The sequence below is a fragment of the Falco rusticolus genome, chromosome 2 (assembly GCF_015220075.1).
Source record: "Falco rusticolus isolate bFalRus1 chromosome 2, bFalRus1.pri, whole genome shotgun sequence".
Taxonomy (NCBI): Eukaryota; Metazoa; Chordata; class Aves; order Falconiformes; family Falconidae; genus Falco; species Falco rusticolus.
The window spans coordinates 29276368-29303791 of record NC_051188.1 but is presented as its reverse complement, the minus strand read 5'-3'; the positions used below and the strand labels follow the sequence as shown (position 1 = coordinate 29303791).

Genomic DNA, 27424 nt, shown 5'->3' with positions numbered 1-27424 from the left:
ATCCTCGAGAGAGATGTTGGAGGAGTTTTGTTGCGGCCATTCTGTTTCCCCAGCTTTGAGCTATTCTTCTTTTCAAAATGAGTGGCAGGGACATCCAGGTGCTGTCAATTTAATGACAGGGATTTTTTTCCAAGAGCTGAGGCTCCGGTGCAGACTTTTAGCTGCTCTTTTCATCATTTCCTCATGCAAAAGCCATATCGGTGGTTGAACAGTAGCACCAAAGCAGCAGGAGTGCAGCACCAGGCCCCCCCATAACTGTGCTCTTCCCTTGCAGAAGCAAGCCAGGTTGGTCACACCACACATCTCTCCCCAGGCAGCCACAGCCTATGCTAAGCCACTCTCCATCCCACGCACAACTGCTTGTTAGCCACAACGAAGCAGTAGCAAAGGAAGAACGTCTGCTTCTGAGACACCAAATTAAGTATTAACCAATAGTGGAATAAAATCAAGTGGGGAAAAAGTCAGAGCTCCTGTTTGTCTGAAGCACTGAGAGACTTCTCAACAGAAACCTGAAATGTGTTCCCATCATGGGTTATTGGTACCTAGTTTGGACTAAGCAACTTCAAGGGGCTCCTTTTTATTGAGTTTTCTGAGTGTTCAGGTTGGGGTGTGGTGTATAAACATGCATGGCTACATGTGTATACACACGTGCATGCTTCTGCACACATAGCTGTGTACACATGCAGGTGTCTGCGCAGTCAGTCCCAAGCAATAGGTGTTTGCTATGAGCCAGACCTGAGGTCTCTCATTTTCTGGTACCTCAGCTCATAGCCAGTCATTTCTGTCAGCTTTTTTGACCTCTTTTTTTAATAGTTCCTCTTTTATCTCCACCATTCTGTTCAGAAGCACTAGTGATGTTTTTTCTTAGGAAGCTTTAAAAAATGAAATACTTTAGTTTTTTAGATGAAGGTACTCAAAATTAGCAAAAATTAGACGGGACTGTGGTTGCGAAGAAGAAGGGAGAGTTTACCTTGGTAATGAATTAAAATGAAAACACTCCAAAACACTTTCTACTTCTAAGCACTGTTTCTTTTGTTTTTTCTTTCCTTACCCTCAGGAATTCATTTTATCAGAAGATTACAACAAGATGACATTAGTGAAAAGTTACCAGGGTAAGAACCATGATCAATTTTAATTGGTTTGTGTTGTCATTAATTTTTGTTAATGTTCTCTTAAGGAGTGTGAATGGAGAGAAGTCTCCTTTACAGTGATTGACTTTTTTTTTTTTTTTTTAACTAATGTAAATGCTGGTTTTATCAATAGATCAATAATGTGCTTTGTTCTGAGATTACAAGACTTTTAAAAAGCTGGTTCATGTTCTGTTTTCCTTTTAAATGCTCCTTTGGAATATAGTTCTTGAGCAAACTGTCCAAAATCCAGACTGTTTTTGGGGAAAATAAGTATTAATCTTTAGTCATCCAGGGTATTTAACAAAACAACTTAGGAAATTAACCCATCTTTGAGGGTGAAACATTTAGGACTGTAGCTTTTGGGGTTAGTCTGGTTATATTTTGATAACTGTCAGCTTCAGTAATCTCAAGATTATCAGTGGATACCTGTCATGGTAAAAAGGTCAAGAAATGCTAATCCATATCTCTTCTAATACATTCTGGTATTGACTAATGTAATATTTTAAGAAACCTAGCTATTTATACTTCTCAAACCTCTAAAGGACACACTGCTTGGGACAGGTATTCTTACAAAAGTAACAAATACATGCAAATATTTATTCTTCTAGCTCTAAGATAAGATAATTTCTTATCTCTAAGATAATTTATTCTTATATCTCTAAGACGTAGTATGATGTTATATGGTATAATATATGCGAAGCATTATGTTTCTGTATAGAAGCCTCTGATATGTTGGCTTGAGATTTCCCACGTACATTTTAAAATATGTATTCACTCATATATTTTGAATTTTATACCTTGAAATGTTGAGAGGATAATTTAAATCTCTAAATGGAGGCTCTGGGGATCACTTTGTAACATTTAAATGTTAAGGTATGACAAGAATCTTGATTTTTGCAGAGCACAGCTAACATGCATCAGCTTTTGAGCGTTTTACTTCGGCTGTTTCATGAATGCCTGGTGTGTTGTAAAATCAAGCTAGAATGCCTGCATTTTTTCTTAGCTGTAAAAACTGGAGAAAAATATCCAATGATGATAAAATGTGTATGTGAATCTTAAATAAGAGTTCTGCAGTCTGACTGTACCAGTCTTTGTTATCCGAATTTGTGATTGCTCCACAATCCCTAAAGTTTGACGCACCTCGGTTTCATTTTTAAGGGTTGTTGCACTGGTTAAGTCCTACTGACTGTTCTGTAGCCCCTCTCTCTTATTAGCTCATCCATTTGCATGCTTGGATTCAGTCTTGCAGGCTACTTGCAGCCCAGGAAGGGTGAGCTGAAGTCTTTTCTTCTTTGTATGCAGAACAATGTGTGCATGAGACCATCTTTCTTGCTGAGCTCTTCTGGGAAAAGGCTGAAAATTTTGGAAGGAGGGAACATACATCTTGGCAGTATGGCAGAATAGGAAGTTGACTGTGGCAGCCCACCCAAGGCTTGGGGAGCACCCCTCATAAAATTAGAAAAAATGAATGAAAATAAAGGCTGTTTTCATGGCAGTCTGCTGCAGCCTACCAGATGTGCTGCTACTGCAGAGCTTTGGAGGGGGCCCTTGGATAGGAAGATGCCATGGAGAACCTCCACAGGTTGTCTTGTGCATGAATCCCAGGAGTCCAGGTGGCATCCCCCAAACATTGGACAACAGAAGACTCTAATAAGAATCCATTAACACCAGTAGAGAGGTGGTAGAACTGACCAGAGTCCCAGCTGGAGTCACCTTCCTAGACTGCCTGTCTCAGTGTGGGAAGGTTTTTGATCAGTTTGGATCACTTTGTGCCAGGATTCTTAGATGTGTTGGAAGATTTTATCTGAAAGCTGTGGACTTATTTTAGGGCAAGAGAAGCAATACTTGTGCCCAGAATAGGCATAATTTCAGTTCTAGTCCAAACCACAGTGTTCGCTGGTAGCAGACGGTGTCTGCTTTCAGACACTTAAGCCAGTGTGAGCGACACTCACTGCTGCTGTGTCCCTCACATTTTCCTCTCTTGCTTCTGGGGTTTGATGTTTGGTCTTTTCCTTGTTTAAGCTGATAAAAACTCTATTCCCCTAGCTTAAAAAAATAGTGGCAGTGTGCAAGTGACCTAGTTTGGGGAGCGGAAAAAAAATCATGTAGGTGTGGGTGTCTCTATAGTAATCCCCTCTGTGCAAGGGTTAAAGAAGCATTAGGGCTGGTGTTCTGCACATTGCCAGTCATGGGGGCAAAAGTTTGGTTTTGGAACAATATGCCCTCCGATGTTGTTGGAGATGCTGTTTTATCTTTTTTTTTCTCCCCCTGCTGCTGGCTAGGAAAGCAGATTGCTGTTAGTGCTGCAAATGGAGATGGCAACCAGACAGGGGGAAAGATGGGTTTCAATTCATTGCAACAGGAGGGACAAGATTCAGTAGGAAACTTTCCCCCTGGAACAGTGGTCAACAGCTGCCATAATGCAGCTAGGCAGGACACAGGGATGGAGGAGAGCTGCTGCATGAAGACATGCTCTGCCCAGCTTACCAGCAGTGCTACACATGCTGACTACAGAAACCCCTCTGGGCTGCTCCTCTGTCTGGACCAGAAATGACATGGCACAGAGTAAGTTACAGCAACCCAGGAACAATCTTGGGTTGCCTCAGCTCCACTGGAAAGTGTCACCCAAAGTCCCGAGGGGCAGTTGAGCGGGCAGGTATTTGACCGTGCAAGGGAGGAAAACAAAGCAGAGATTCCCCACTGTTTGCAGTACACTGATAACCTGAGGCTGCCTGCTGCTCTGCAGCACAGTGCCTCCTGTCAGCCCATCCCATCCATAGAGACATGCTCTCTGATTCTCTGCTCTTCATACCACATGTTGGTGGGGGAGCACAGCACAGCTGGACCTGTACTGGAGGTCTGGGGTGCTGGGGAAATGCTGTGAAAGTCAGATCTCTGGGAGCTGTTGTCAGTCATGAGTTCCCGTGGTTCCATCGGATCACGCAGTGGTAGGCACTTCCATGCTACTCTTGCTACAGTTGCCTCCATCCAGGACACTGGATCTGGGCTTACTGGGGCCAGAGTCCAGCAGTGCTGCTGGGACAGGGCAAGGAGGAGAGAGCCCCATGTCCACCGAACTCCCTTGGAGAATATGCTTGGAGGGCCACATAGTCCTTTGGGTAGGCATGTCATGATCAAATGTATGAACCTTCTTCACCTGGTCCAGGAGGACTACTGTGGACAATCCCATCGCCTTTCTCATATAGCTGTATTGAGGTATAGGGATTGGCATAAGCGTCCTGGCAAAGCGCTGGGGCAGGGAAAAACATAATTTAAAAGGAACACGTAGTTTTGTTGGGTATGCTGGCCTTCTAGTGGTTCATTTGTTAAAAACCTCACTTCTAAAACCTGTTGGTTTTGTTTAAAGTTTTCAAGTAAGGCCTCTTTTAAAAAATATTTTAGGGGAGTAAATAATTTTATTTAGCCTACAAGGGGGCTTTAGCTTAGCTGTGCTGGCTGGTTTTGTGTGTGCTAGCTTTGCAAATGTTCAAGAGTGCTGTTAAAAGTAGCATCTTGCCCAGTGACTGGTGGGCTATCGATAATCTCCCACAAGGTATTATAATAAGTAGCTGAAGCTGCTGTAGCTATTAAAGAACATTAATTGTGTCTTGAAAAGCCATGAATATGTCTGTGAAATCTGCTAGTAACAGAGAGTGACAGCAAAGTACAGCCTATGCACATGGTCTTGGCAGGAGTCTGCGGCCAGATCCGGTGTTGTACGGTGGCCCAGTACCACCAGCACATGTGGCTGGACATGCTCCGTGCAGGTTTTGCTGCGACACTGTGTCTGGAGTTCTGAAATCTCCTGTTTCTTGAAAGGGGCCAAAACATCAAGATTGGGGATGTGACACAGTGTTAGTGAGGAGTCAGTGGGTCATGGGGCATTGGCCTCCCTTGCGTGAGGAGGGGTAGTGCAAGCATTTGAACGGTGCTGTTTGGGACGCTCTGGGAGATTAAACTTCATTCTGTGTCAGTCTTGCATAACTGTCATCATCCCCTCTTCTTCAGCTATAGCACCAGCTGCAGGCACGGTCAACCTCCGCTCACAGCAACTTCTTTCCCCGGGCAGCTCCTCTCACATTCCTGCAAGACTACAGGTGCTGAAGAAACCCTCCCCTTCCCTCAGCAGCCTCAGCTTCTAGCCCCTGCCAGCCACCTCAAGCTGCTCACAAGCTGGTCCTGCCGCTTCTAGCCCCTGCCAGCCACCTCAAGCAGCTCATAAGCTGGTCCTGCCGTATGGCTGTTGCCGCTTCCCACTGTGTGCAGCCTTTTCCACCCAGCTCCTTGCAACTGCACCTTCTTGCCAGGGGCCACATTTCCAGTCCATGCCCCCTCTGGATGATGTAACACTTCCTGCTTTTTTAATTTTATTTAAAAAAAAAAAAACAAACAACTATTTAACATGTGCTTTTTCTACCAAGCAGGATTTGTAGACCGGCTTCTGCCCTATGCTTTCTGCAGGTTGCCCATTTTGAGGGTGTCCCCCTGCCTCCTTGCTTTCAGGTCAGCTCACACAGTACCCTTACTTCTGCTTTCCCTTATGCACAGCCTCTTCTCTTGTGCTTTTCTTGCACATGCTAAGTTTTTCTTTCTTACTGCTAGCTTCTACCTCTCTTAGTGTTTGCTGCTGCTTTTCACTGTTGTAACCCTCCCTTTCACCCATCACAGCTTCTTGCCCTGCACTGTGCATAGCCACGCACTGGCTGTGCTTTCCAGACCTAGCCTCCTTTCCCCTGCGCTCTGGCTGCTGACATCTCAGCATGCACCTCCTGGCTGCAGCTTCTTTTCTCTAGGCACAGCCCTTCTATTCTCTCTCCAGCTTGCTCTTTGCACAGTGCTTGCTGCTGCTTTCTCATAGCAGGAGTGCAGCCCCCCTGCTCCCTCCCACCATCCAGCTGCAGGTGGACCTGCTCACTTCTCCTGTCTGCTGCTTCTCTACCCTCTGTACAGCATAATCTTCCCCTGCACATGGGCTTTCTTCTCATGGTGGCTGGCACAGCTTTGCTTGTTGTGGCTTTTTCTGTACTGTGACCACATTCACCCTTCATCCTCCCTTCTCCATGTCACTGCTGTTGCAGTGAGCAGCTTTGGAAGCACTTGTTCCAGTAGTTTTTTTGCACACAAATGGTGATCAAACCTTCCATGGATGAAGGAGCTGGGTTTTTGTTTGCTGTTTCACAGCCCTGAACCTGTGTCAATCCTAGGGCCCAGACCTCTTCCTTGTTCCCCTATCAACTTCCAGTCTTCTGACATTTTGCTTCTTTAATCCTTACATGGGTCAAATTCCCTCTAAATGACAAGGACTTTTTATTTACATTTGTCTTCTCTTTCTTCCCTTACTTAGATGACCTCCACTGTGCCCTTTCACTTGGTTCAGATATTTCTGCCATCAGCATGTGTGTGGGGGCACCAGCTAATATGCGCAGCACTTGCAGGTGGACAGCAGAGTGCTGAATTGAAAGTTCTTTTTGGGGAGGGAGGATAAGCAAAGCTATCACGTACACCCCTTCCACCTCTTGGCACGTACATATTTCTTCAAAGCCTACTCCTTACCTGCCAGAGAGAGCTGCTTCACCATCCACAGGCAGTACTTCTGGCAAAAGGTACAAGCCCTGCCTTTTGGGAGATTTAGGAGGGTCGGGTGGTGCCGGTTATCCCCAGAGCCAGTTCAAAACACAGGAAGCTGGCACTAGCAGTAGTAGTTGCCACATGCTAAGAAAATGTTCCAGGGCAGGCCCCTTGAACAGCCTGATCTCAGCCAGCTTTGCACATCCTGTGGAAGTGCATGGGTCTCTCTACAGCGCTGCTGGTGCACACAAGCCCCTGGGACATGTATATGAGCCCATCAGGTGCTTGTAGCAGCAGGTGTCCTGTTGTGGCCCTTTCTGCAGTGCACCACTCCTCCAGCTAGTGCAGGTGCTCCTGATGAGACCAAGTGGTAGGTAAAGACAAGCATTAGTCACCCACCGGGTCACTGAATTTCTTCCTGGAGAAATCCAAAGGGTGAAGGAGAGAGAGGATCTGATTAAAAGAGCTCAAGTGACTCCTGGGTGGTCCCCATCCTTCTGCCTTGATTACAAATGTGGAGTTAAAAAGTGTGTGGAAAAAAGCACCAAAATCTGAGCTTTTCTATGGGCAAGGGTGAAAGCAACTGGACGCAGTTCACATCTGACACTATAAAATGGTCTAGCTGTGTGTCACAGTTACGGCAACTTGTGTCAAAGCACCTGTTGACTTTTCTCCTTGAGGAATCTGGGTCTAAAAAGCAGTGTGGGTCAGGGGCAGATGTCAGCTCGTGCAAGCCTCCTATTCTTTGCTACAACTAGCTCCCCCATATAGGGTTTGAATACAGCTCTCATCTGGGCTGTGTGCTTGTACAGGGCAGGCAGCAATCTTCCCATGCTGTTCTGAGGAATCTCTGCATTTCAAACAGAGATCTCGGGCTGATTTTTAAGCTTCCAAAGATGTTTAATCTTTCCAGTGTGTCAGCTTTTACACAAACAAATACAAGCAGCCTGCTTTGTGCAACACATGTTGCCATGTCTCACAACAGTAATAAACCAGTAGGCCTGTAGATTGAGGAGTATGGCATTTGCTACTAAGTTACGGCTGGGAATAATTCTGCGTGGCTTTCCAGCCACTTGTTTTATTAAAAAATTGGCTTGATTACAACCAAACCCACCGGTCATTCATACAAAAAACATCTGTACAAGCCTGGGTTCCCTTGTTTTAATGAAAAGCTTTTGATGGCTTTTAGGTAGCAGTAGAAATTTATTCCTTCCGCTGTTTTATTCATCTTGCCCAGCTGTGATATTTTTCAGGTTTATTTTTAGTTTATTTTGGTTTATTCCAGTTTTCTTTTTAGCTGGTTTGCATGCAATGCTAAAATTTCCCTTTGGTGCAGCATTGTGCCTGTGCTGTAACTCATCGTTCTGCTGGCATGCCACCATCCACAGCCCAGATCCACCAGGCCTCACAGCGGGAGGAGTGGCAGCGTAGGCGTCTGTACTGCTGTCATAAAACCAGCTCAGAAGGGGTTGAAGTAGAGCCCAGAGTCCTTTCCACAATGGCAGCTTTGTTGGTGATGATACAGGGATGGAAGGAAGACTTGTGCTACTGTAGAACATAAATGACTGCAATAGGCACAGAAGGAATCAAGTTTTATTTCTACCCTTTCTTGCACAAATGCTGAACGGGGACCTTACGAGCTTGCTTGGTAGCTTGTGTCGATAGGATTGTTAAACACCAGCCTCTTCTGTAAGGACAGGGGAGCAGGTGAATAGGGAGTGGAGGAGTTGGGTGCAGTTGGTACTTGCAGTAGTCTTCTGCCCCCGTGTCCTTCTCTACAATGTGATTATATGTCTGCTTAATTTTCAGCTCATCAAAGCAGAGTCATGATGATTCTGTTTGTCCTGGAGATGGAGTGGGTGTTAAGCACCGGACAAGACAAACACTTCACGTGGCACTGTTCGGAGAGCGGCCAGCGGCTGGGAGGGTACCGCACCAGCGCAGGTGCCTGTGGCCTGCAGTATCCTTTGCTGAGCTCTCTGTTTTATTTCTTATCTCTGGCACTCAAATAGCCCTTTTAGTTTCTTTTTCTAGTTGTCCTCCAAATTTTGTGCCCCATATAGGTTCAGTGCTTTGTGAGAGAAAATTATTTAAAGCCAATCTAAAAAAATGTCTGTTCTCCTTGCTCTGGCTCCTTAATGCATGGTGACATATTTAGGTCTAAGCATTTCCAGCAAAACAATGGCCGATCTGCAATCTATTGTGGCCTGCTATTGTAATAAATATGGACAGGGCCTTCATTTAAGCACACAGCACATGCTTTCTTCTAAGAATTGATGGTAGCAAAGTAGGTCAGTGATCAGGTCAGTGTGCTTGTGTGCATGCATGGTAAAAATTAAAAAGCTTTAATATAAAATAATGAGCACATGTCCTTCAGTCTGAAACTGCCCACTACGTATTGGGAATTTGGGTTAACTAAAGAGTAAATGATTCAAAAAATGGCACTCAAGTGGCTTATTCACCCAGAGCTGCCCCAGCTGCCTGACAATAAAATAAAAATTAATTCAGCTTTATTGCAAATGAAAAGGGAAGTGTAAAAATATGAGCTCTTAGTTTGAAACCAGGGATTAGCATAAACAGACTTTTTAGTGCCCCGTAAGGTATGTGGTATAGATGATGTGTGTTTTTCTAGTTCATGGGAAGTAAGATGACTTAAAATGACTGTCTGAATATGGACTTGCTTTATATCATCTGGTCATTCAGCCAATCTAAATGGCATAGAGACTGAACTTAATTTTTAATTAAATAATAAATAGTTTTGAAAGTGTGATCAGGAATTTGTCCTGTATTTCCTAAATCTCTCTAGAGAATGGACTGTTTTGAGTAATTCAGACTTTTGGAGGATGCTTTAATCTGGGTCATCAGATCATGCTGGTGGAGGGCAGGGGGAAGGAGAACCATTGACAAATATTGAAAAAAAACTTGGCAGAACCAGGAACATGGATTTTTATTTCCGCCCCCTCCACCCCCCCCCCCCCCCCCCCCCCGAGTCCTGTATGCATAAAATCAGTGCCACGCAATTGCTCCTTAAATATCCACTATGGACTCTGAATCTGGAATTAAATTGAAGAGCTCCAGAACCTGTCCAGTCAGGTGGTTCCAGCATGTGGTTGAATGGGTCAAGATTTTATTCAGTTTAGAATATGATGTGTGATGCACCTGATGTAGCTGACACTTCCCCAAATACGACATAAAAACCTTTTTGTATTTGTAAACAAATCTGAGTAGGATAATGAAAAATAAAACCAAATTTTAAAAAAACACCTTCCCCCCACCCCTCTCTTCTTCCCCAGCTTAACTTTACTCCCAATTTTCTCTGCCTCCTCCCCTGCAGCAGCACAGAGGGATGGGGAATGGGGGCTGCCATCAGTTCATCATGCTTTGTCTCTGCCGCTCCTTCCCCTCAGGGGCGGCTCCTCACACCCCTCCCCTGCCCCAGCCGGGTCCCCCCACGGGTGCCGTCCCTCAGGCACAGCCGGCTCCAGCCTGGGTCCCCCCGGGGTCCCCAGCCCCGCCAGCAAACCTGCCCCAGCCCGGGCTCCTCTCCCCGCGGGGCCACAGGCCCTGCCAGGAGCTGCTCCAGCGTGGGCTGCCCACGGGTCACAGCCTCCCTCGGGCACCCACCTGCTCCGGCGTGGGGCCTCCAGGGGCTGCCGGTGGGGATCTGCTCCTCCGTGGGCCTCCCCGGGCTGAGGGGGACAGCCTGCCTCAGCGTGGGCTTCACCGCGGGCTGGGGGGAACCTCTGCTCCGGGCCTGGAGCCCCCTGCCCCTCCTGCCTGCCATGGCGGCTGCGGGGATGTGCCTCTCGTGCGTTCTCGCTCTTCTCTGGCTGAAGTTGTTGGGGGTTTTCCCCCTTTTCCTAAATACGCTATCCCAGAGGTGCTACCACCATCGCTGATGGGCTCGGCCTTGGCCAGCGGTGGGTCCCTCTGGGACAAGGTAGAAGTTTCTAACAGCTTCTCACAGAAGCCACCCCTGTAGCCCCCCCCCCCTCCAAAAAAGGAACAAACCACAAACAAAACCAGCAACCAACTAAACAAAAAAACAACCTTGCCATGCAAATCCAATACAAGCAGAAAACTAGTAATAGTTATTTTATACAATTTTGTGAAGGGGAAGAGAGAGTGGACACCATCCAACTCTAGCACCTAAGTTAGAGAGCCTGTGGGAATGACTCCTCTGTTTATGGCAAAGGGCTACTTTAAAGGTGTTTCATAACAAAAAAGAAATTGTGTTTTCTTCCTCACTCTATGAACTTGGTGCCTAAAAGTACACTCTGAATACTTCCTTGAGACCTGGAGCACTATTCACGAGGTTGCAGTATACTCGTGTTAAATTAACAAGTCATGAAAGGAATGCAGAGCTTGTGTAAGCAATATATTTTCCTCAGCATTTATCCATCAGATTTGACGTGGAAACTCGGCATGTGTTTGTTGGTGATCACTCTGGGCAAGTGACCATACTCAAACTAGAGCAAGAGTCCTGCAGCCTTGTTACAACATTTAAGGGACACACAGGTAAGGCCTCAGGAGGAGACTGAATTTTGTTCTTCATCTGTGCTCCGTGTTGCGGTGGTTTGACTCTGCTGTGAAACCCTAGGGTGGCTTCTGTCAATGCATAGCATGAAAGGGAAATAGACCTTAAACTGTCACTGCAGCTCGGGGAAGCTTATTCTTTATTGGTAAAAACCAGAGTGATAGACTTCTGATCAGAAAACTTCTATGGCAGAAAAACACCACCATCAGTAGCTGCTACTTAAAGCAGCATGAGACTAGAACAAGTAGTGGTAATTCCGGGGGGAACAGGACGTTCCATAAAGACCCATACTGGTAGGCATTTTTGCCCAAGTGGAGTAGGCACATCTTGGAGGCACTAACTGCTTGTTTCACTGCTGGGACTCGTGCCCCATCACACTTTAAAAACAGCAGTCCTGGGATGTGATCCTGCCATCTACCAGAAGAAATGATGGTCATTTCTCAGCATTTTCTCTTCATATCCCTTCTCTCTGACCACTGACGGCTCAATCACAAGGCAGCACAAGGTAGTTCAGTCCTCTCACTAGGATACTGTAAAGATGCCCATAGTATTCCACACTTGCTTCTCTCTTGTGATGTCCTGGGAATGATGGAGGGGAAAAGCTGTGTAGTCACACAGTGACCATCCTTCTGCTATGCTTTACTGCTCAGTGGATTCATCCATGTGAGTGGCAGCGTAGCCTTCTGCTTGCGGAAGAGCAGGGTGGGGCTTCAATAGGCTTTCCAGGCTGTTAGTTTTCAGCTGGCAAGCACAGTGGCTGCGTGGCCTTTGCTGGATGGAGTGCTGTCTTTTAATCACTGCATCTCCATATTTTTTGTTGTATCTTATATATATATAGCTACAATCCTGCTTTCCACTTCCTGTAATGAAATGACTGTTGTGTGCATCTCCTGTTTCAGGTGGTGTCACTGCTCTCTGTTGGGACCCGATACAGCGAGTTTTATTCTCGGGCAGTTCTGATCATTCCATTATAATGTGGGATATTGGAGGAAGAAAAGGAACAGCCATCGAGCTGCAAGGACATAAGTAGGTTCAAAGCCCTTCCCCCTGTTTTTATGGGAGAAAAGCTAAAGGCAGAAGCCACATGTGGAAACAAACAGCCCAAAGGTTACAGTCTTCATAAAGCCTCAAGCTTGTATGTGTGATTCCCTGTGGTCCTTATACAACAGGAATAAGTTGCTGATAGTAAGTTTTTCAGCACTGGGCCCACAGGCTGGTTTGAGAGTCTGCAAAGGGTGGTGAAGGAAAGCACAGTATCTGTGGTCCCGAAGGTGTTATGTCAGAGCCTGCACCTTTGTTGCAAAGAGGAGGGTCCTCAAGTGGGAACAGCTGCAGGGAAATTCTCTCGCTTTTAGGTGTCAAGATCTTTTCTTCCCCTAGAGGGCGCATCAGGCTTGGACAATTGGTCCCTTTTTCCTCCGCGCTAGCTTGTTTCCATGCCACTTTACCTGCAGCCTGAATTCGAGTTAACGTGCTTCACCTATAGGGGCCTTCACCATCCCCTCAATGCAAAGAGACTTCATCTTTGCATGTACAGACCTCAAATTTGCTTACCCTAGTAAATGTCTTTGAAAAAGATTAAGTGCATGCTAGGCTTTGAGTAGAGATCAGCATGGCTCTAGTTGCAGTGACCTCCCAGCCTTGTGTACCAGGGTCGGGTCTGGAGAGGCAAAATTCCATGGTGTTTTTGGTCTAACAGTTTCTTACATACTCGTAAGTTTATTTTGAGTGATGCTGTGCTCTGCAGAGAGATTTGGATGCTGCTTGGATTTCAGAGCACTGCAGAGCTTTTGCTGAAATTCCCGGATCACCCTTGTACCCTACCCAGTGGTGCTTGCCAATGCACCACTGCTAGATTTATTGCTGTGGAAATTAGTTCTCCTAATATGAGGTTAGCCTCTGGATCCTAATCTGTAGCATGGCTGTTGGCTGGCACTGTACAGGAGCTGTGGGAGCAGCTCCTAAGGACAACAGGGACTAAGAAGTGTTTCAGCTGATGGTGCCACTGGTGTTGGCAGGCAGGTGCTGTGAAGGCAGGCTGTGTGGTACCAAACTGTCCCATAAATGTGTTCCCATCTGGAGGAGCAGCCATGTGCATAAGCAAATGCGTTAGTGTGGAAGCCCTTTAGGTAGACAAGACCAGTGATGGCAGCAAAGAAAATCAAATGTTGTGGGTTGTTTCCAGCCTCTATGCTCAGTTACTCTCACTTTGTAACTTCGTTTTTTCCATAACAGCGTTACATGGTCTTTGTTTACCAGGTTGTAAATAGCTTGGGATGTGGCCTGATTTTCTTTCTTTTATGAGGAACTGAGCCCAGCTTTGGGGCTTTAAACTGAATAATTTCCCCCATGTTGCTTTTTCCTTAGAAGAAGCAGAAGCACCTAAATCTTCAACATTACCTTGAGAAGGCTTAGCGACAATTTAGTGATTCCTATATAGTTTTTTCAACTCTCTATGCTTGTTAGTACTAACAAAATCTTCAGTGGTTTCTCAGTGCTTCATTCCTAGATGTTGCAGAGATTTATGAAAACAAAGTTGTTACTGGCTTTCTGACAAGAAGGTACCTTACCAGACCTGCGTTTATGCATCCAGATGTGCCTTCAGAGAGATCCAGAGCTGCAGGTCTGTTTAGATTTCCTGGTGCAGCTGGGACCTCCCATCTCAGGAACAGCAAAAACAGTTATCAGAACAGGTCTTTGGCTTTGTGGATGCTGCCCAGATGAGCAACACTTTGGTTCTGGTCCAAGTTGGATAGCAAAGCCTGATCTGCATCCAATGGATGCCGTGTACGGTGAGGAGAGGAGGGAAACATATAGCCAAACAAATGGCTTTGTACTGCCTTATTGTATATTCTACGCTTACTTGTGTACTAGCTATAGATGGTTGATTCGTAACTGTTTTGTTTCTTTTTCAGTGATAAAGTCCAGTCTCTCTCCTATGCTCACCACACTCGGCAGCTCATCTCCTGTGGTGCAGATGGGGGAATCGTCGTTTGGAACATGGACGTCGAGAGGCAGGAGGTAGATCCTCGGTTATTGTCAGTTTGATCTGAAACAGTCTTGGGAAGAAGAAGCTTTCCAAAATGTGTAACTTTTAACCTGTACAAGATCATTCCAGGCTTTAAAAATGTTTTTTGGACATGCTCCAGTTGTTATACAGCAATTATGCTGCTCCTTTCATAATATGGTACAGGGGAGATTGGCAGAAAATGTGTATTAAGTAGGCTGCTAAATGGCTCTTACCCCTCACATTGCTGCTCTGAAAGACATCTTCTAAGGAGGTTATTGTGAAATTCTCTGCTTTGTTTTTCTGTACATCATGAGAAATATTATCAGTACAGAGGGTAAATGGACGGGTGGATAATTATTAAGGGTTTTTAAGAAAACAAAACAAGAAAGCTCTTTGTCACCTCTGGAAACCTGCAACCCCTTTTTTTTTTTTCCTGTTCTTGCTAAAAAGACATTTAACTAGGGCTTCAATCTCACCTGCTACTTGGTCTTGCTTCCCTCTGGTGTAACCACATAGAAGTGGTATAAATGATGACTTTGCTGATCCAGACAGCAAGATTTCACCCACATGCTCCTAATGGCTTTTGTGCTGCACAGCCAACAAATGTAAGTGGGTTCAAAAGCACACCCCAGGTCTCTGGCGCTGTGGGAGCAGCCTCCGCTCGGCAATTTCTGAGACCTGACTCAGAGAGGGGGAGCGAGCACTTTGCTGAGTGAGTCAGGCATCAGCCCTGCTCGGCAGCATGGCAAATCCTGGTAACGTGAGTCATGGCAAGCCTCTGCCCTGTTCCTGCAGGAAGTAGGAAAGCATCCCGAGACCCCACGGTGGGTAGGTCTGAGCAAGGCTTTTGGCAGTGTGGGCTTTCACCAGGTTTTCTGGTTCTTACGGGTTTTGGCCTCCCTGGGTCATGTGTGTCTCCCTTGAGCAAGGGGGAAAGCTAAGTAGAAAAGTGGATTTAAGAGAACTACTGAAATAGGCATAGGCAGGAACTGAGCTGCCTTTTTTATGGGAATTAGCATTCCGGTTGGCTCCCTTTTAATTGCTAATCTAATGGTCAATTATGTCATCAGCTCCAAAAGTGAAAGGAAAGCAGAGCAGCTTCCTCCTTCCCAACTGATGTTTCCTTTTTGCTGCAACTCAAATAACCTGAAATGAAACTCTTTTATTTGCTGCCTTTGAAGGGCTACAGTAAGAGTTAAGACTGGCTTGTTGCAAAATGGGCGGCAATGCTGTGAGAAGGCTGGTTTAAAAAGTGGAAGAGAAATATAATTAGCTAAAGGAGGGCTTAGCAGCAGGTGTGAACGGGTGCGCTGCTTTCTCTGACTATGGCTATGTGGGCTTGTTCATGTTATCAGTAATGCAATAGGGTGTTCGTGGTGCTAAACCATCTTCAAAATGTGAACCTTTTGAGATTTTAATACCAAACTGTGGTTTGGAGTCCTAGAGTATTTTCTTCTGGATTTTGGCTTTAGTATTTTGCCTGTATTGAAGGGTTTTCTCCATGTGATGTGTGCTCAGTACTCACTTTGATGCTGTCAGATTGAGGTTGCATTAGAGTGAATTATGCCATTTTAGCCCTTGATTCTTTATTTTCATCTCTGTTTTTAAAAAGCTGTAAGAAAACAAGATCTGAAAGATGCTAGAAGCTGTGTTTCTATTTGACTACAAAGCGGTTACTTGCCACAAGCAAAATGTCGTCTTCATCTATAGTGTTCAGATGCTTATGAGATAAAAACTTAGACACTCAGATGTAAATCTGTAGGCATTAAACAGAAAGATTGTTGTGGGTAGAAAAGACAAGGATTTTCTCCAGCAGAATTAATTACCTTCAGAATAACTGGCAGGAGAAGCTGAAGCAGGCAGTTGCTTTATTACTGGGGGTCAAAGCTATCCTGGGAGCTGAGAGTTTCCATCAGCCTTACCTTATCTTTGCCATTGTATTTTTGGCTTTTGTATTATTTTGATTTCTTAATCTTAGCTGTGTTTCTTGCCACTTTAAATTGCAGCATGTGAGAAGCCAATGGCTCTGATAAGATAACTGTAGTTTGCTAATAGCACCTCTTCACAAAATATTAAACATTATTTAGTATTTATTTAATCTCATGGTGGGGTTGGGTGGGTGTAGTGGTTTGACCCTGGCTGAATGATGGGTACCCACCAAAACTGCTCTATAACTTCCCTTCTCAAGAAGACAAGGGAGAGAAAATTATAGCAAAACGCTCATGGGTCAGGATAAGGACAGGGGGAGATCCCTGTGGTGTCAAGGTAGTGCTGGCAGGGCTGCCATGGTCTGACTGGGGCTGCCCCGCTGTGGGGACAGGATGGACCCGCTTGCCAGCACCGGCTTTGGGCTGAACTCTTGTCCTGGTGGGGTGGATAAAGGAGCAGAAGTCTTCTGCTGGGAAGAAGTGTTGTTCTTGCTAGGCCAGGTTAGACAGACTGACAGCCAGCTGGAGATGGGTCAAGAACCAAGATTCTTCCTCGTATCCACCGGATGGTTTCCTAAACATTGTGGGAAGGTGCACTGGGTGTCCCCCAGCAGCTCAGTGCAAGACAAGTGTTGGGGAGCCAAATGTATGTGAGGAGATCGACTGCCCCCTCCACGTGCCATTCTGCCGTTTCAGGCATCTTCTGAGCTCTTTCAGGATGTGGCAAGACTTGCTTCCCTACAGGACATCTGGTCCATGCTAGTCTGCACAGCAAAACCTGGTCACAGGAGGAAGTTTTGGGTTGTGTTTGTTTTTGTTTTTCTTTAAATCTTCTTGCCCACTTCATCCACAGCATGAGTACAAAGCTACATACCATGTTAGGAAATAGAAGACCTTCCTTCTATCATCTTTGTGTAAAAGCAGGGAAGAGGGCTGCTCTGGGTTTTAGGCTTGTTCAGGTGAATCTCATGTTTCTCCCTGTTATGTATGATTTGTAGCCCAGATAACCTCTGACAGCAGGAATGGTCCTTAAAGTATTAAAGAAAGAAAGAAATAATAAAAAAAACCCCAACCACATCAGCATTTCTGATATCTTCCCCTTCCCTCCTCATTAGAAGCTTGGCTATTGGAAGTACTAATTGCCCCCCGGTCTCACCAGAGGCAACAGCAGATTGTAAATGCTGTCCAGACAGGACAGAGTATTTTTTATATGCTTAATTCCTGACTTGGAGAGGTGGGGGAGGCTTATTTGTTCCTGGGTTACGTTTATGGTCTTATAATCAAACTGTGCTTCATGATTTGGGTGAGAAGTGGTCCTCCCGTATCCTTCAAGGCTCAGAGCTGAGCCAAAAAAGACATCCCAGGGAACAGTCAAAATAGCATCTTGTGAAAATGAGGGTTTTTTCACTCGCGTTTAGTTGGCCACATTACTGCACCACAATACATCTTTGTTGTCCTGTCTCTAGTCTCCACTGGAAGCTGTTCTGGTTGCTGCTCACTCCCACTTTGTGTTTGTGTGTGTGTGTTGCAGACCCCTGAATGGCTGGATAGTGACTCCTGTCAAAAATGTGACCAGCCGTTCTTCTGGAACTTCAAGCAAATGTGGGACAGTAAGAAAATAGGCCTCAGGCAGGTTTGTATGCATTCTTTGGTGTGTTAACATGATGCAGTTAGGTTTTTCTCTCGTAATAGATCATGGTAACCTTTTTTCCCCTGAAGATGTGAGAACTTGCACTTTGTTCTTCCACTTGAGTGGGACAGTGTGCTCCCCTCTGATAAGGGTTGATTTTGTGATCAGAAGGAGCATGCTTCTATTTTCTTCCTTCCTTCCCTCCTTTTCTTTTTCTCCCCCCCCCCCCCCCTTTTTTTTTTATAGCAAATGCATTTAATAGGTCTTGGGCTGACTAAATTGTTTTTGGGCCTTCCATGGCTTTACCCATGTGTGATTTTGCTCATTGTTAGTTGAATGTGATGTAGACAGAAGTTTTCAGCTGATTTTTGGAGACTGTGCTGGAACCAAAGCTGTTTTCCATGAGGTTGAGTAAACATCTGTAACTGCTCAGGCTGTGTTGGAAAAGGCTTACTGGGCTGCTTGGAACACACTGCTGCATTTTCTTGCCCAGCAGGAGTGGGCTGTGAATTGCATACTTTTGAGAGAAGGGCATAAAAATGCTGAAAGGGATGCTCTCGTGGAGCTTAGAGAAGTCAGGTGTCTGGGGGAGAGCCCAGCAGCATCTTCTCTTTAGGTAATGTTCGTCACCACAGAGCCTGGCTGTCCTGTGGCTAGTGAGGCAGCCTTGTGGTCCTACACAGCCAGTGGATGAGAAAACACAAGGCGGGTCAAAATGCAGAAAGACTCTTGTGTCTGGGGCTGAAAATGACAAAGGAGATGTCCAAGATGATTAGATGGTAGATGTTTATACTTAGAGGCTGGGATGGGGTTCCAGAAGGACACTGTGCTAGTGTAACCCTCTACTAGCTTGACCTGGAGATGTTTTAATGTATCACGTGCTGTTGAGTAGTGGTGTCATCCCCTACACCCCTAAAGTGAGATTCCCAGGGACAGGGGTAATTATAGCTCCCAGCCCTGTGGCAAATGCCCAGCTGGCTGGGACAGGTCTCCTGGGTGCGTGGTGGGGCTCTTTGGCCTGTTCTCCCATCTCTAGACGCACTAATGAAAAGCGGACAGCTTAGACTTCCTTCTGCCTTCTACCCTGTTGAAAACCCCTTGTAACACAGGTCACACACAGAAGCCCTGACTCACAGCTGCATCCACAGATGCCAAGTGGTGGAGGCAGTGATCGTTTTCTGGGTGGGGTATGGTGTCATCCTGGAGCTTGGGAGGGAGGTAGAGTCCACCTAGCCTGGGTAGAGCTTTATCTGCCACTTCCCAGTGTCCATGCTAGTAATCAGCTGCTGCTTGCCCCAGGTAGTGAAGGAGGGGGGAGAAAAGTAAGATTTTCCCACCAAACACTCCATTTATTCTGAAGTCCTTGCCTGTTCTCCTTCATCTTCCCTGGAAGTCACTTTCCTGTTTGCTGCGGCCTCAGTTGAGTCTTGCTGGAGTGAGATGGTAGAGCCAGTGGGACCTGAGCGGTGATCTGGGTTTGTGGCTGAAGATGTCTTTCCGCATGTTGTCTCCTACAGCATCACTGCCGGAAGTGTGGGAAAGCTGTGTGCGGCAAATGCAGCTCCAAGCGCTCCTCCATCCCGCTGATGGGGTTCGAGTTCGAAGTGCGGGTCTGTGATAGCTGTCACGACTCCATAACGGATGAAGAGTAAGTGTGGGCACTGAGCCGCCTTGCACTGGAGTGGGGCAAAACTCCTGCATCTCGAAGGGCCTGGGCAGATGCGAGGCTCCGGAGGGGAGCAACACAGTAGGGTGGCCCCCCCCCCGGCTCTTTCAGTAAGATAAGCCTCTGTAGTGACTACCAAAGTGAGAGGGATGGAGAGCCCTCCACCCCTGCTCCTCTCATGCCAGAAAGGTCTTGAAGTGGAGTTTACAGAGAGGCTGCTGAATTAATGACTTATATCAGCATTCAAATACTTATTTCCTCAATATAGAACATTTTTGGGGAAAATCCTGCAGTCACAGTCTTTGCTGATTTTTGTATTTCTTTCTTCAGGCGGGCGCCCACAGCTACTTTCCATGACAGTAAGCACAACATCGTTCATGTACACTTTGATGCCACCAGGGGATGGCTGTTGACCTCGGGGACAGACAAGGTTATCAAGGTAGGAGCTAGGAGATTGCTCTAGCTCCTCTATCTCATTTCCCCTTCCTCGCGCACGTGTCTGCAGGTATGTCCTACCTGCCTTCTTCTACCCAGAGACCTCTCACTGATGTACTTCTGCCCAATAACGACCAAGGAGGTCTTAATCTATGAAGTTATTGCCTGAAGGGGCTGGGACAGGGGCTCACTGTAGCTTTTCCTCTGGGAAGACACTCTATTTCAACATGGCAAATTTCAGTTTGTGTGGCCAGACAAAAAAATAGCTAAAATAACAATTAAGTTTATAACAAAGCTTGAATATTTTAAAAAAATAATCCCTCACAATGTCTTATGAGTATGCTAATCATTCAAGTTAGCAATATAGTGTGGGGGGTTTTGTTTCTTTTGAGGTTAGCTCTGAACCTGGCTCATAAGGGTAAAGCATAGTGACATACAGAATGTCATCTGGTCAACCTCCACCGGTCTGACATGAGTACTAGAAAACAAGCTCAAACGTCTTCAGCATTGCTGCATCCACCTCTAACCATATAGCCTCTCTTAAGCAAAATATAAGGTGCAAATTATGTAAATCTGACTTTTATACTGTATTTCATTAACTTTTACCCATTATTCACTATGCTGTTGTATTTTATTGTATTAACAGTTGTGGGATATGACACCGGTAGTGTCCTGATGGTACATCAGTGAAACTTGAAAGGTGGTATTTACAGAAGAAACCCATTTCCCAACCCTAATGATACTGCAGAAGATAGGTAACGCTTACGGGCGCATACGGCAGATGAGAAATGAACTAATGCGTTTACAACAATTTTATGTCCTCTGCTTGATCAAGGCTGAACATTTGCACGAAGACTCTTTCCACTTATTCTCAGAATATACAAGAAGGTATTTTTTTAACTAATGGTTTGTACGATCTGACTTCGGTTGTCTTGAGTTTGTTTGGAAAATCCGTGTGCAGTGCAATTTTTAGTTTTTATATTTCACTATGTCGAGATACTTGCTGCTTTGTACAGAAGGTTCTTGGGTTGTGTCTTACCATGTGAAGTTTTGGTATCAACATACTGTATAAGGCAATCGGCTCTCCCCACAGTGAGTATGTATTGATTTGGGATGTCTCTGCTGACCATGCCCTCTCCAGTGGAGGAACTCAAGGCACAGCGTTGCACGTTCTCTGGGTGCATCACCGAGGAGCTGATGGACTATTGCAATTCCTAAAAGGGCTCTATCATCTACTTGTCCTAGCAGGCATCATCCAGAGAGCGTTTTATTGGTTTGTAGTAGCTAAAATCCAGCTTCCTGCCTCTTTCCTTGCTGCACAAGCCACAAAACCAGGGGGCAGGTTGCTTAGCAACTAATTCTTACAAAAACTGAAATAGTTTTCCAGCTCAGAGCATTACAAGGAGCACACCGACCTGTTTGAGGTTGATGAGACTGACAGGCCGATTCAAATTAAATTATTGGCAACAAGAACTTTTGGGAGTGTGTGCGTGGAGGGGGGCAGATCTGAAACTGGTTTAGGTCTGGAAAGTCTGGTTTACCTCTACCTCTACCTTGCGCAGCAACATTTCAGCATTTACAACTGTCTATGTTGTTGAAGATGAATTTGATTCCTGTTTTCCATATGGTTAGTCATATTTATTTTTTGAAATGCTGATGGTTTTTATTAATTTCCTCTAAAGACCGGAAACTGATACTGCTAAATGATGCCCTTTGTCCTGTTGTCATATTTTACATTTTCTTTTAAAAATAAAAAGTATTTAAAAACTGGGATTGACCAAAATTACCTTTTTAGAAGGATATTGGCAAGGTCAACAAACAAAAAAAAACCAAAACCAAAAAAATGCCCCTTTTTCCAAAGGGATCTTCCCTGAAAAGTCAACTCTGTTCCTTTAATCCATTTCTCTTTTTAGCACACTATTGCTGATGTGCTTCGAAGAAACTGGTGCAGAGAATACAGCTGCAGACCAGACCTGGCAGGGGCTTTCCTGTATGTCCTGTTTAAGCAGGCCTTGTGGTCTGTAGCTGCTGTGGCACAGCATGTCAGCTCAGTCTTGCCCCATTTTGGACTTCACTTTTCTCCTCTAAAGTGTGGAGGCCATGATGTTTACCACTACACAGCATACTGCTACCTAAAGAAGCCTTGTGTCGTCCCTTGAGTGGTAACACCAAAAGAAAATAAAGCTTCTCCTTTGTTTGCCTGGCAGTAATCCACTTCTGAGGAAACAAAAAAGGTTAACGCAACCCATGGCATTAATTCTAGACTAGTGAGCTACTGCAGTAAAGGATGACTGGAGTTTCATGTGCATGTTGCAGGACTGCTAACGTATTTTCAGGGAAAATTCTCTTTAAATATCCTGTAAGCTGTGCTTAAGCATTTTGCAGTCGTGTTCTCTGGCATGATGCCACCTTGGCTTTCCTGGTCATACAGCCTGTTGTTGGTTCCCCTCTAGGTAGCATATTTTAAAGCATATTTTCAAACATAATTCACACAGCACTAAAAAGTTTCTTTTTCCAGCTTGAATGTTAATTGATTTTGAAGTCCTCCCACTTTCTCTCCTGGAAGCTAGATGCTTGTTTCCTCTTGGAAGGCTTTTCATTACACCTTGTGCGTATTTTCTGATGACTGCAATGTTCTTGGCTGATGAAGCTGTGCAAGATGAGCAAGTTGTCATATTTCGTTCCAGCTGGAGAAGGTGTATGAAACTTTGTTGGACTATGCTGTTCTATGTTACCTTGAGCTCAGGGCCTTTTGGCCTGACTTGCTTTGCTGTACAGACAGTATCCCTCATGGCGGCAGAAACGTGGGAGCACTGAAGTGAATTTACATTGCCGTTCAGCATTTTGTTCCTGAGGAGACGTAGTGGTTGCAACAAGCCTGGGACACCGGCATAAATTGGGCTTCCACTGGTGGAGTGGTGGAGCCAGCAAGCTGAGGATCTGCCCCTGGGTCAACGCCTAGTCCTTTTGAACATATGACTTTCAAACAAAGGTGAGGAACTGACTCCAAAGGAGACTAAATTTGGGAGCGAGGTGTGTTTGGACTGCTCTGCAGTAAACTCTTGGCCATTCCCCCATTGTCTTCCAAGGAGCTGTCATTTCAGCGTTGCTTATGGGTGGATGTTGGGTATACAAATCCATTTTGCAAAATTTCCCTTGCTGTTCTTTCTGACTAAACTACCTGCAGGGTTATCTGAATTTAAGCTGAACATTCCCTTGTCTTGCAGTCTCAGGACAAACTGGTCTTGGCTTAGAAAATTATATAAGCTGAAAGTGAAGGTAAGGGTGAAAGGGAAGTTTGTCCCTTTGCTATGACCCTAAGACCTATAATGTAGAGATATGAAGGGAAAATAGGTGTCTCTGATTCAAACAATAAGTCCTTTACCTCCCAAAGGAAACAAGAAACATTTGATGTTGGGAGAGTTAAAATGCCTGCCTTCCTGTTCTGCCGTGTTAGGGTAACAATCTCAGTTTCTTCTGTCTTCCAGAGCTGCACAAAAAAGGGATCCCTGTTGCCTGGTCCTTTTTTTCCTTTTTAGTTGCTGAATAATAATAACTTTCAGCTATTTTTATGAATTGCATTATTGGAGGGGGGGAAGGTGCCTTTTGGTACAGATGTAAACCATGCAGCAGCTCCCACATACTCAAACGAAGCCAAGTCCCCTTTCCCCAGGGCTGCTGAAGTGCAGCAGCAGGCTTTGAGTGATAATCTCCTGCTGCGCCAAGGGGCGTACAAACAATGCTGGCCTTCCTCTGCTCTTCACTTCAGAAAAATTGATTTTCGTTTCTCTCTTAGCTGGTGTTTCCTTGGGGGAAGAAGCAGAGTTCAGAGCATGTACCTGCCATTTTTGGCTTTAAAATGAACAATATCTGTAGGTCTTGCACAGGTGATGGGGCAGGCTCTGTCATATATACAATGCCTGAGCAGCTGACTTGAGACACTTGTGTTCCAGGTGGCTGAAGGAAGATCAACCTGGGCCCTAAATGTCAGTCTTTTAAAGCTAAAAATACCTAAGTCAGGGAAGAGTATGTGGGCAACCGATTGCAATGATAGCACTGATGGTCCTGTCTGCAGGAGACTAATGCCATGGTTAGCCATGGTTGAAATTGGGTAGTTGTCCTGGTTTCAGCTGGGACAGAGTGAATTTTCTTGGTGGCTAGTGCAGGGCTGTGTTTTGGATTTGGTGGGGGAACAGTGTGGTTGGGGACTTTATGGTGGGATGGCTGGGGGGGGTGGGGTGGTGGTGGGGGGCGCGGGGTGGAACAGCCACATCAGCTGACCTGAACCAGCCCCAAAGAGGTATTCCATACCATGGGACATCATGCCCAGTATATAAATGGGGGGGGGGGTTGGCTGGGGCTGCTGATCACTGCTCCGGGGGCTGGCTGGGCATCGGTCAGCAGGGGGTGAGCAGCTGTGTTGTGTGTCATTTGTTTTCTTTTCTCCCTTCCCTTTGGATTTCATTCCTCTCCCCTCCCCCCTCCTTCCCCCTCCTTTTCATTAGAACTGTTATCATTACTATTGTTCCTTTTTTGAAAATGTTATTTCAATTAGTAAATGTTCTTATCTAACCCTCCAGTTTCACATTCCTTTCCAGTTCTCCTCCCCACCCCTCTGGGTGAGGGGGCAGTGAGTGAGTGGCTGTGTGGCACTGAATTGTTAGCTGGGGTTAAGCCATGACAGCAGTGTGTAGGGCTAAAAGTCAGCCAATGTGACAGAGAATAATCCCAAATGGTGACATTAAAGTGCTCAGCTGTTAGGACTCTTATCTACAGCTGCTCTCTACAGTGAAGCCCAGGTGACCTCCCACCTCATCCTCTTGAGCTTGAGACCACCACCTGAATGCCAGCATATTGACTGCTAATGCACCAAAAGTGGTAACTCTGCTTTGCCTGAGGGTGACATGAGTATCTCCAGTGCTGGGAGAAGGAGGGGTCTGTTCCCTCTGAGTGGGGTTGGTTGCTGATAAGGTGGATGGTTGGATGCACAAAAAGGATTGTATGTGATCCAAAAAAGGTGTAGGGGGGGGGGGGAAGTTTGCTTTATACCTGCTGGGGAAGTCACTGTTAGAGAGGAATATGCAACTTTTTTCCCTAACTGTGTCTAAATCTGGGCTCCCTAGTACAAAAGTGAGATGAAGCTACTGGATAGAGCCCAGCAAAGGGCCACTGAGATGATGAAGGTACTGGAGCATCTCTGGGAGACCTCAGACTGTTCAGCTTAGAGAAGGCTCAGGGTGAATCTCATTAATGTGTATAAACACCTGAAGGGAGCGTGCAAAGAGGATGGAGCCAGGCTCTTTTCAGTGGTGTGCATTGTTAGGACCAGAGGCAATGGGCACAAACTGAAACACTGGAAGTTCCCTCTGAACATCAGGAAACACTTTTTCACTGTGAGGGTGATTTAGGCACTGGCACAGGTTGCCAGAGTTTGTGGAGTCTCCATCTTTGGAGATATTCAAAAGCTGTCTGGATGTGGTCCTGGGCAACTGGCTGTAGGTGGCCCTGATGACCTTCGGAGGTCCCTTCCCACCTCAACCATTCTGTGAATCAAAATCCACTTAGAGTCTGTATCTACCACATGGCTTGGGGGGGGGGAGTGTGTGTGGAATATCTTATTTAATATAAAATACTAGGGCTACTAACAAATTAGCAAATGCTACATGTGTCTGTCCTTGCTGTTCCTAACAGGGTTTGGGTAACAACAACCAAAATTATTTTGTAGCATGTAGGAAACAGGTCTGCCATGTGTGGTTTTATAGGGGATATTTTCAATTAGGATTCACTAGACTTTGTTTCTATATGTGACAATAGTATGCAACAGTAGCAACAAACTATCCTTTTTTCAAGATGGATTCATGTGCGAAGTCCCTTCAGCATTTACCTTTTGTGTAATACTGAGGAAGAAACAGATTTTTTTTTCTCTTCAAAATTGCATATGAAATTCGGCAGGAAGTCTTTGCTCCTCAGAAGAAAGAAGTGGTCCCTAGTCTGACAGAACCTGAAGTTCTGGAATTTGCTTGAAATTAATTCTCTGTGGTCACACGTGGCTTTCCATTGCATTCATTTTTTCATTGCATTCTCCTAGTTTGGGGGATTTTCCCTTGTGACCAGTTTTTGGTCGTCTCTGAAACTTTGTTTGCTGCAGGACAACATTGTGCTGCTAAGAACAGAAAGAGGTTGAGTTCAGAGCATTGAAACTGGTGCCACGTGGGGACATTGAACTCCAAACAATGAAAACAAGTGTATAGTCTTTGCAAAGAAGAGATGCTGAAAGAGAATGTTACCAGCATACAAAAAAAGCCAGCAGTATAGAAATGAATGTCCATCAGAACTGTACAAAGCCAAACCTTCCCTGTCCCAGCACTGTAAGCTGACAGCAGATCCAGAAGCCATGAGGAATGTCAAGTTGTTCTAGTGATGGGGTGGTAGATGGAGTCTATGAAGGTCTGGCTTCAATGTCTTGTTCTTTGGGTTAATTGTCCGATAGCATTTATCTATCTCAAGTAGTGCTGTGAGAAATGCATTAAATTCTTAAACACTTTGACATTAAAATGGTGGGGAAGAGATACATCGCAATTGAGATGGTGCAGATAAGGTGTCAGGCCTTATGAAGACAGAGGTTTTGCCTCTCTCTGGTTACTTGTTCCCTAGACATTAAATAATCTGAATTTATAAAGGATTTATCACCTTTGTACTTTCCAGGCTTCTTCACACAATTTTTTCATCCCTGTTCACTGAATTCAGCACCTTTGCAGATACTAACCAAATACAAACATTTTATATCGGGTCAGGGTGTCCTTTAGACGTGAAAATTACCCATCATTAACACCTCTGCTTCGTCCTCTCCCAAGAACATTCTGTAGGGCTGCCATCATCAAGTAATCAAGAAAGTTTCAGAAAAAAATGAATACATGAACTTGCTTGATTCATCTTTGTCATTACCACTAGTTTCAGGTGTGGTTTGGTTTTCCGAAGGCTGAACACTGCTTCTGACACTCTGCTTGGCGAGTTAAGTTGACCATACCAACCAATATCTTGCAGGCTTCGTTGTACTTAGAATAGAGGGATTTTACATGGAAAGATCTTACTGGCTTTTGTTCAGGTCTGTGTTTTCTAGGAATAGTACTCAGCAATTTGACCATCTTTTCTGCTAATTATATTGTAATGCTTTCCAGTTCTGTTCCATTATGTAAATAAGTGTCTCCAACTGTAACTGAGTGAATTGTGCTAGTTTAACCCCACTAAATTAATTTCTATCAGCTTCTGGCTATTACTTTTTCCTTCTCGATGTGTGTGTTGATTTGTAAAGAGGAATTTCAGTTATGGGGTTTTGACTGGACCCATTCACCTACCTGTTCTGTGAGTTGTCATAAAACTGACTGTTACATGGGCAAGCAGCATCCTCCTTTTGCCACAATGAATTCCTGCTCTGGCCGCCCGGCAGTGGGAGAGCAGCCAAAGGAAGCCGGGTGTTTGGGCAGTCAAGGAATTGCACAATTTCCTGCGTTGCCCCAAGG

The 27424-nt window shown here is 45.3% G+C and overlaps 1 protein-coding gene across 3 annotated transcripts in view; it reads left to right on the top strand.

Annotated features, from left to right (window-relative positions):
* The window catches only part of WDFY2 (WD repeat and FYVE domain containing 2), a 67041-nt gene extending 45318 nt beyond the window's left edge, over positions 1-21723 (top strand). For all 3 annotated transcript variants that reach the window (XM_037376421.1, XM_037376423.1, XM_037376422.1), the window contains exons 4-12: positions 1058-1112; positions 8508-8658; positions 11104-11216; positions 12135-12261; positions 14151-14256; positions 17705-17806; positions 19321-19451; positions 19800-19908; positions 20551-21723. In XM_037376421.1, the coding sequence (XP_037232318.1) occupies positions 1058-1112; positions 8508-8658; positions 11104-11216; positions 12135-12261; positions 14151-14256; positions 17705-17806; positions 19321-19451; positions 19800-19908; positions 20551-20580 (924 nt within the window). In that variant the 3' untranslated portion in view covers positions 20581-21723. The remainder of the gene's footprint in view (positions 1-1057; positions 1113-8507; positions 8659-11103; positions 11217-12134; positions 12262-14150; positions 14257-17704; positions 17807-19320; positions 19452-19799; positions 19909-20550) is intronic.
* Positions 21724-27424: the final 5701 nt, after the last annotated feature.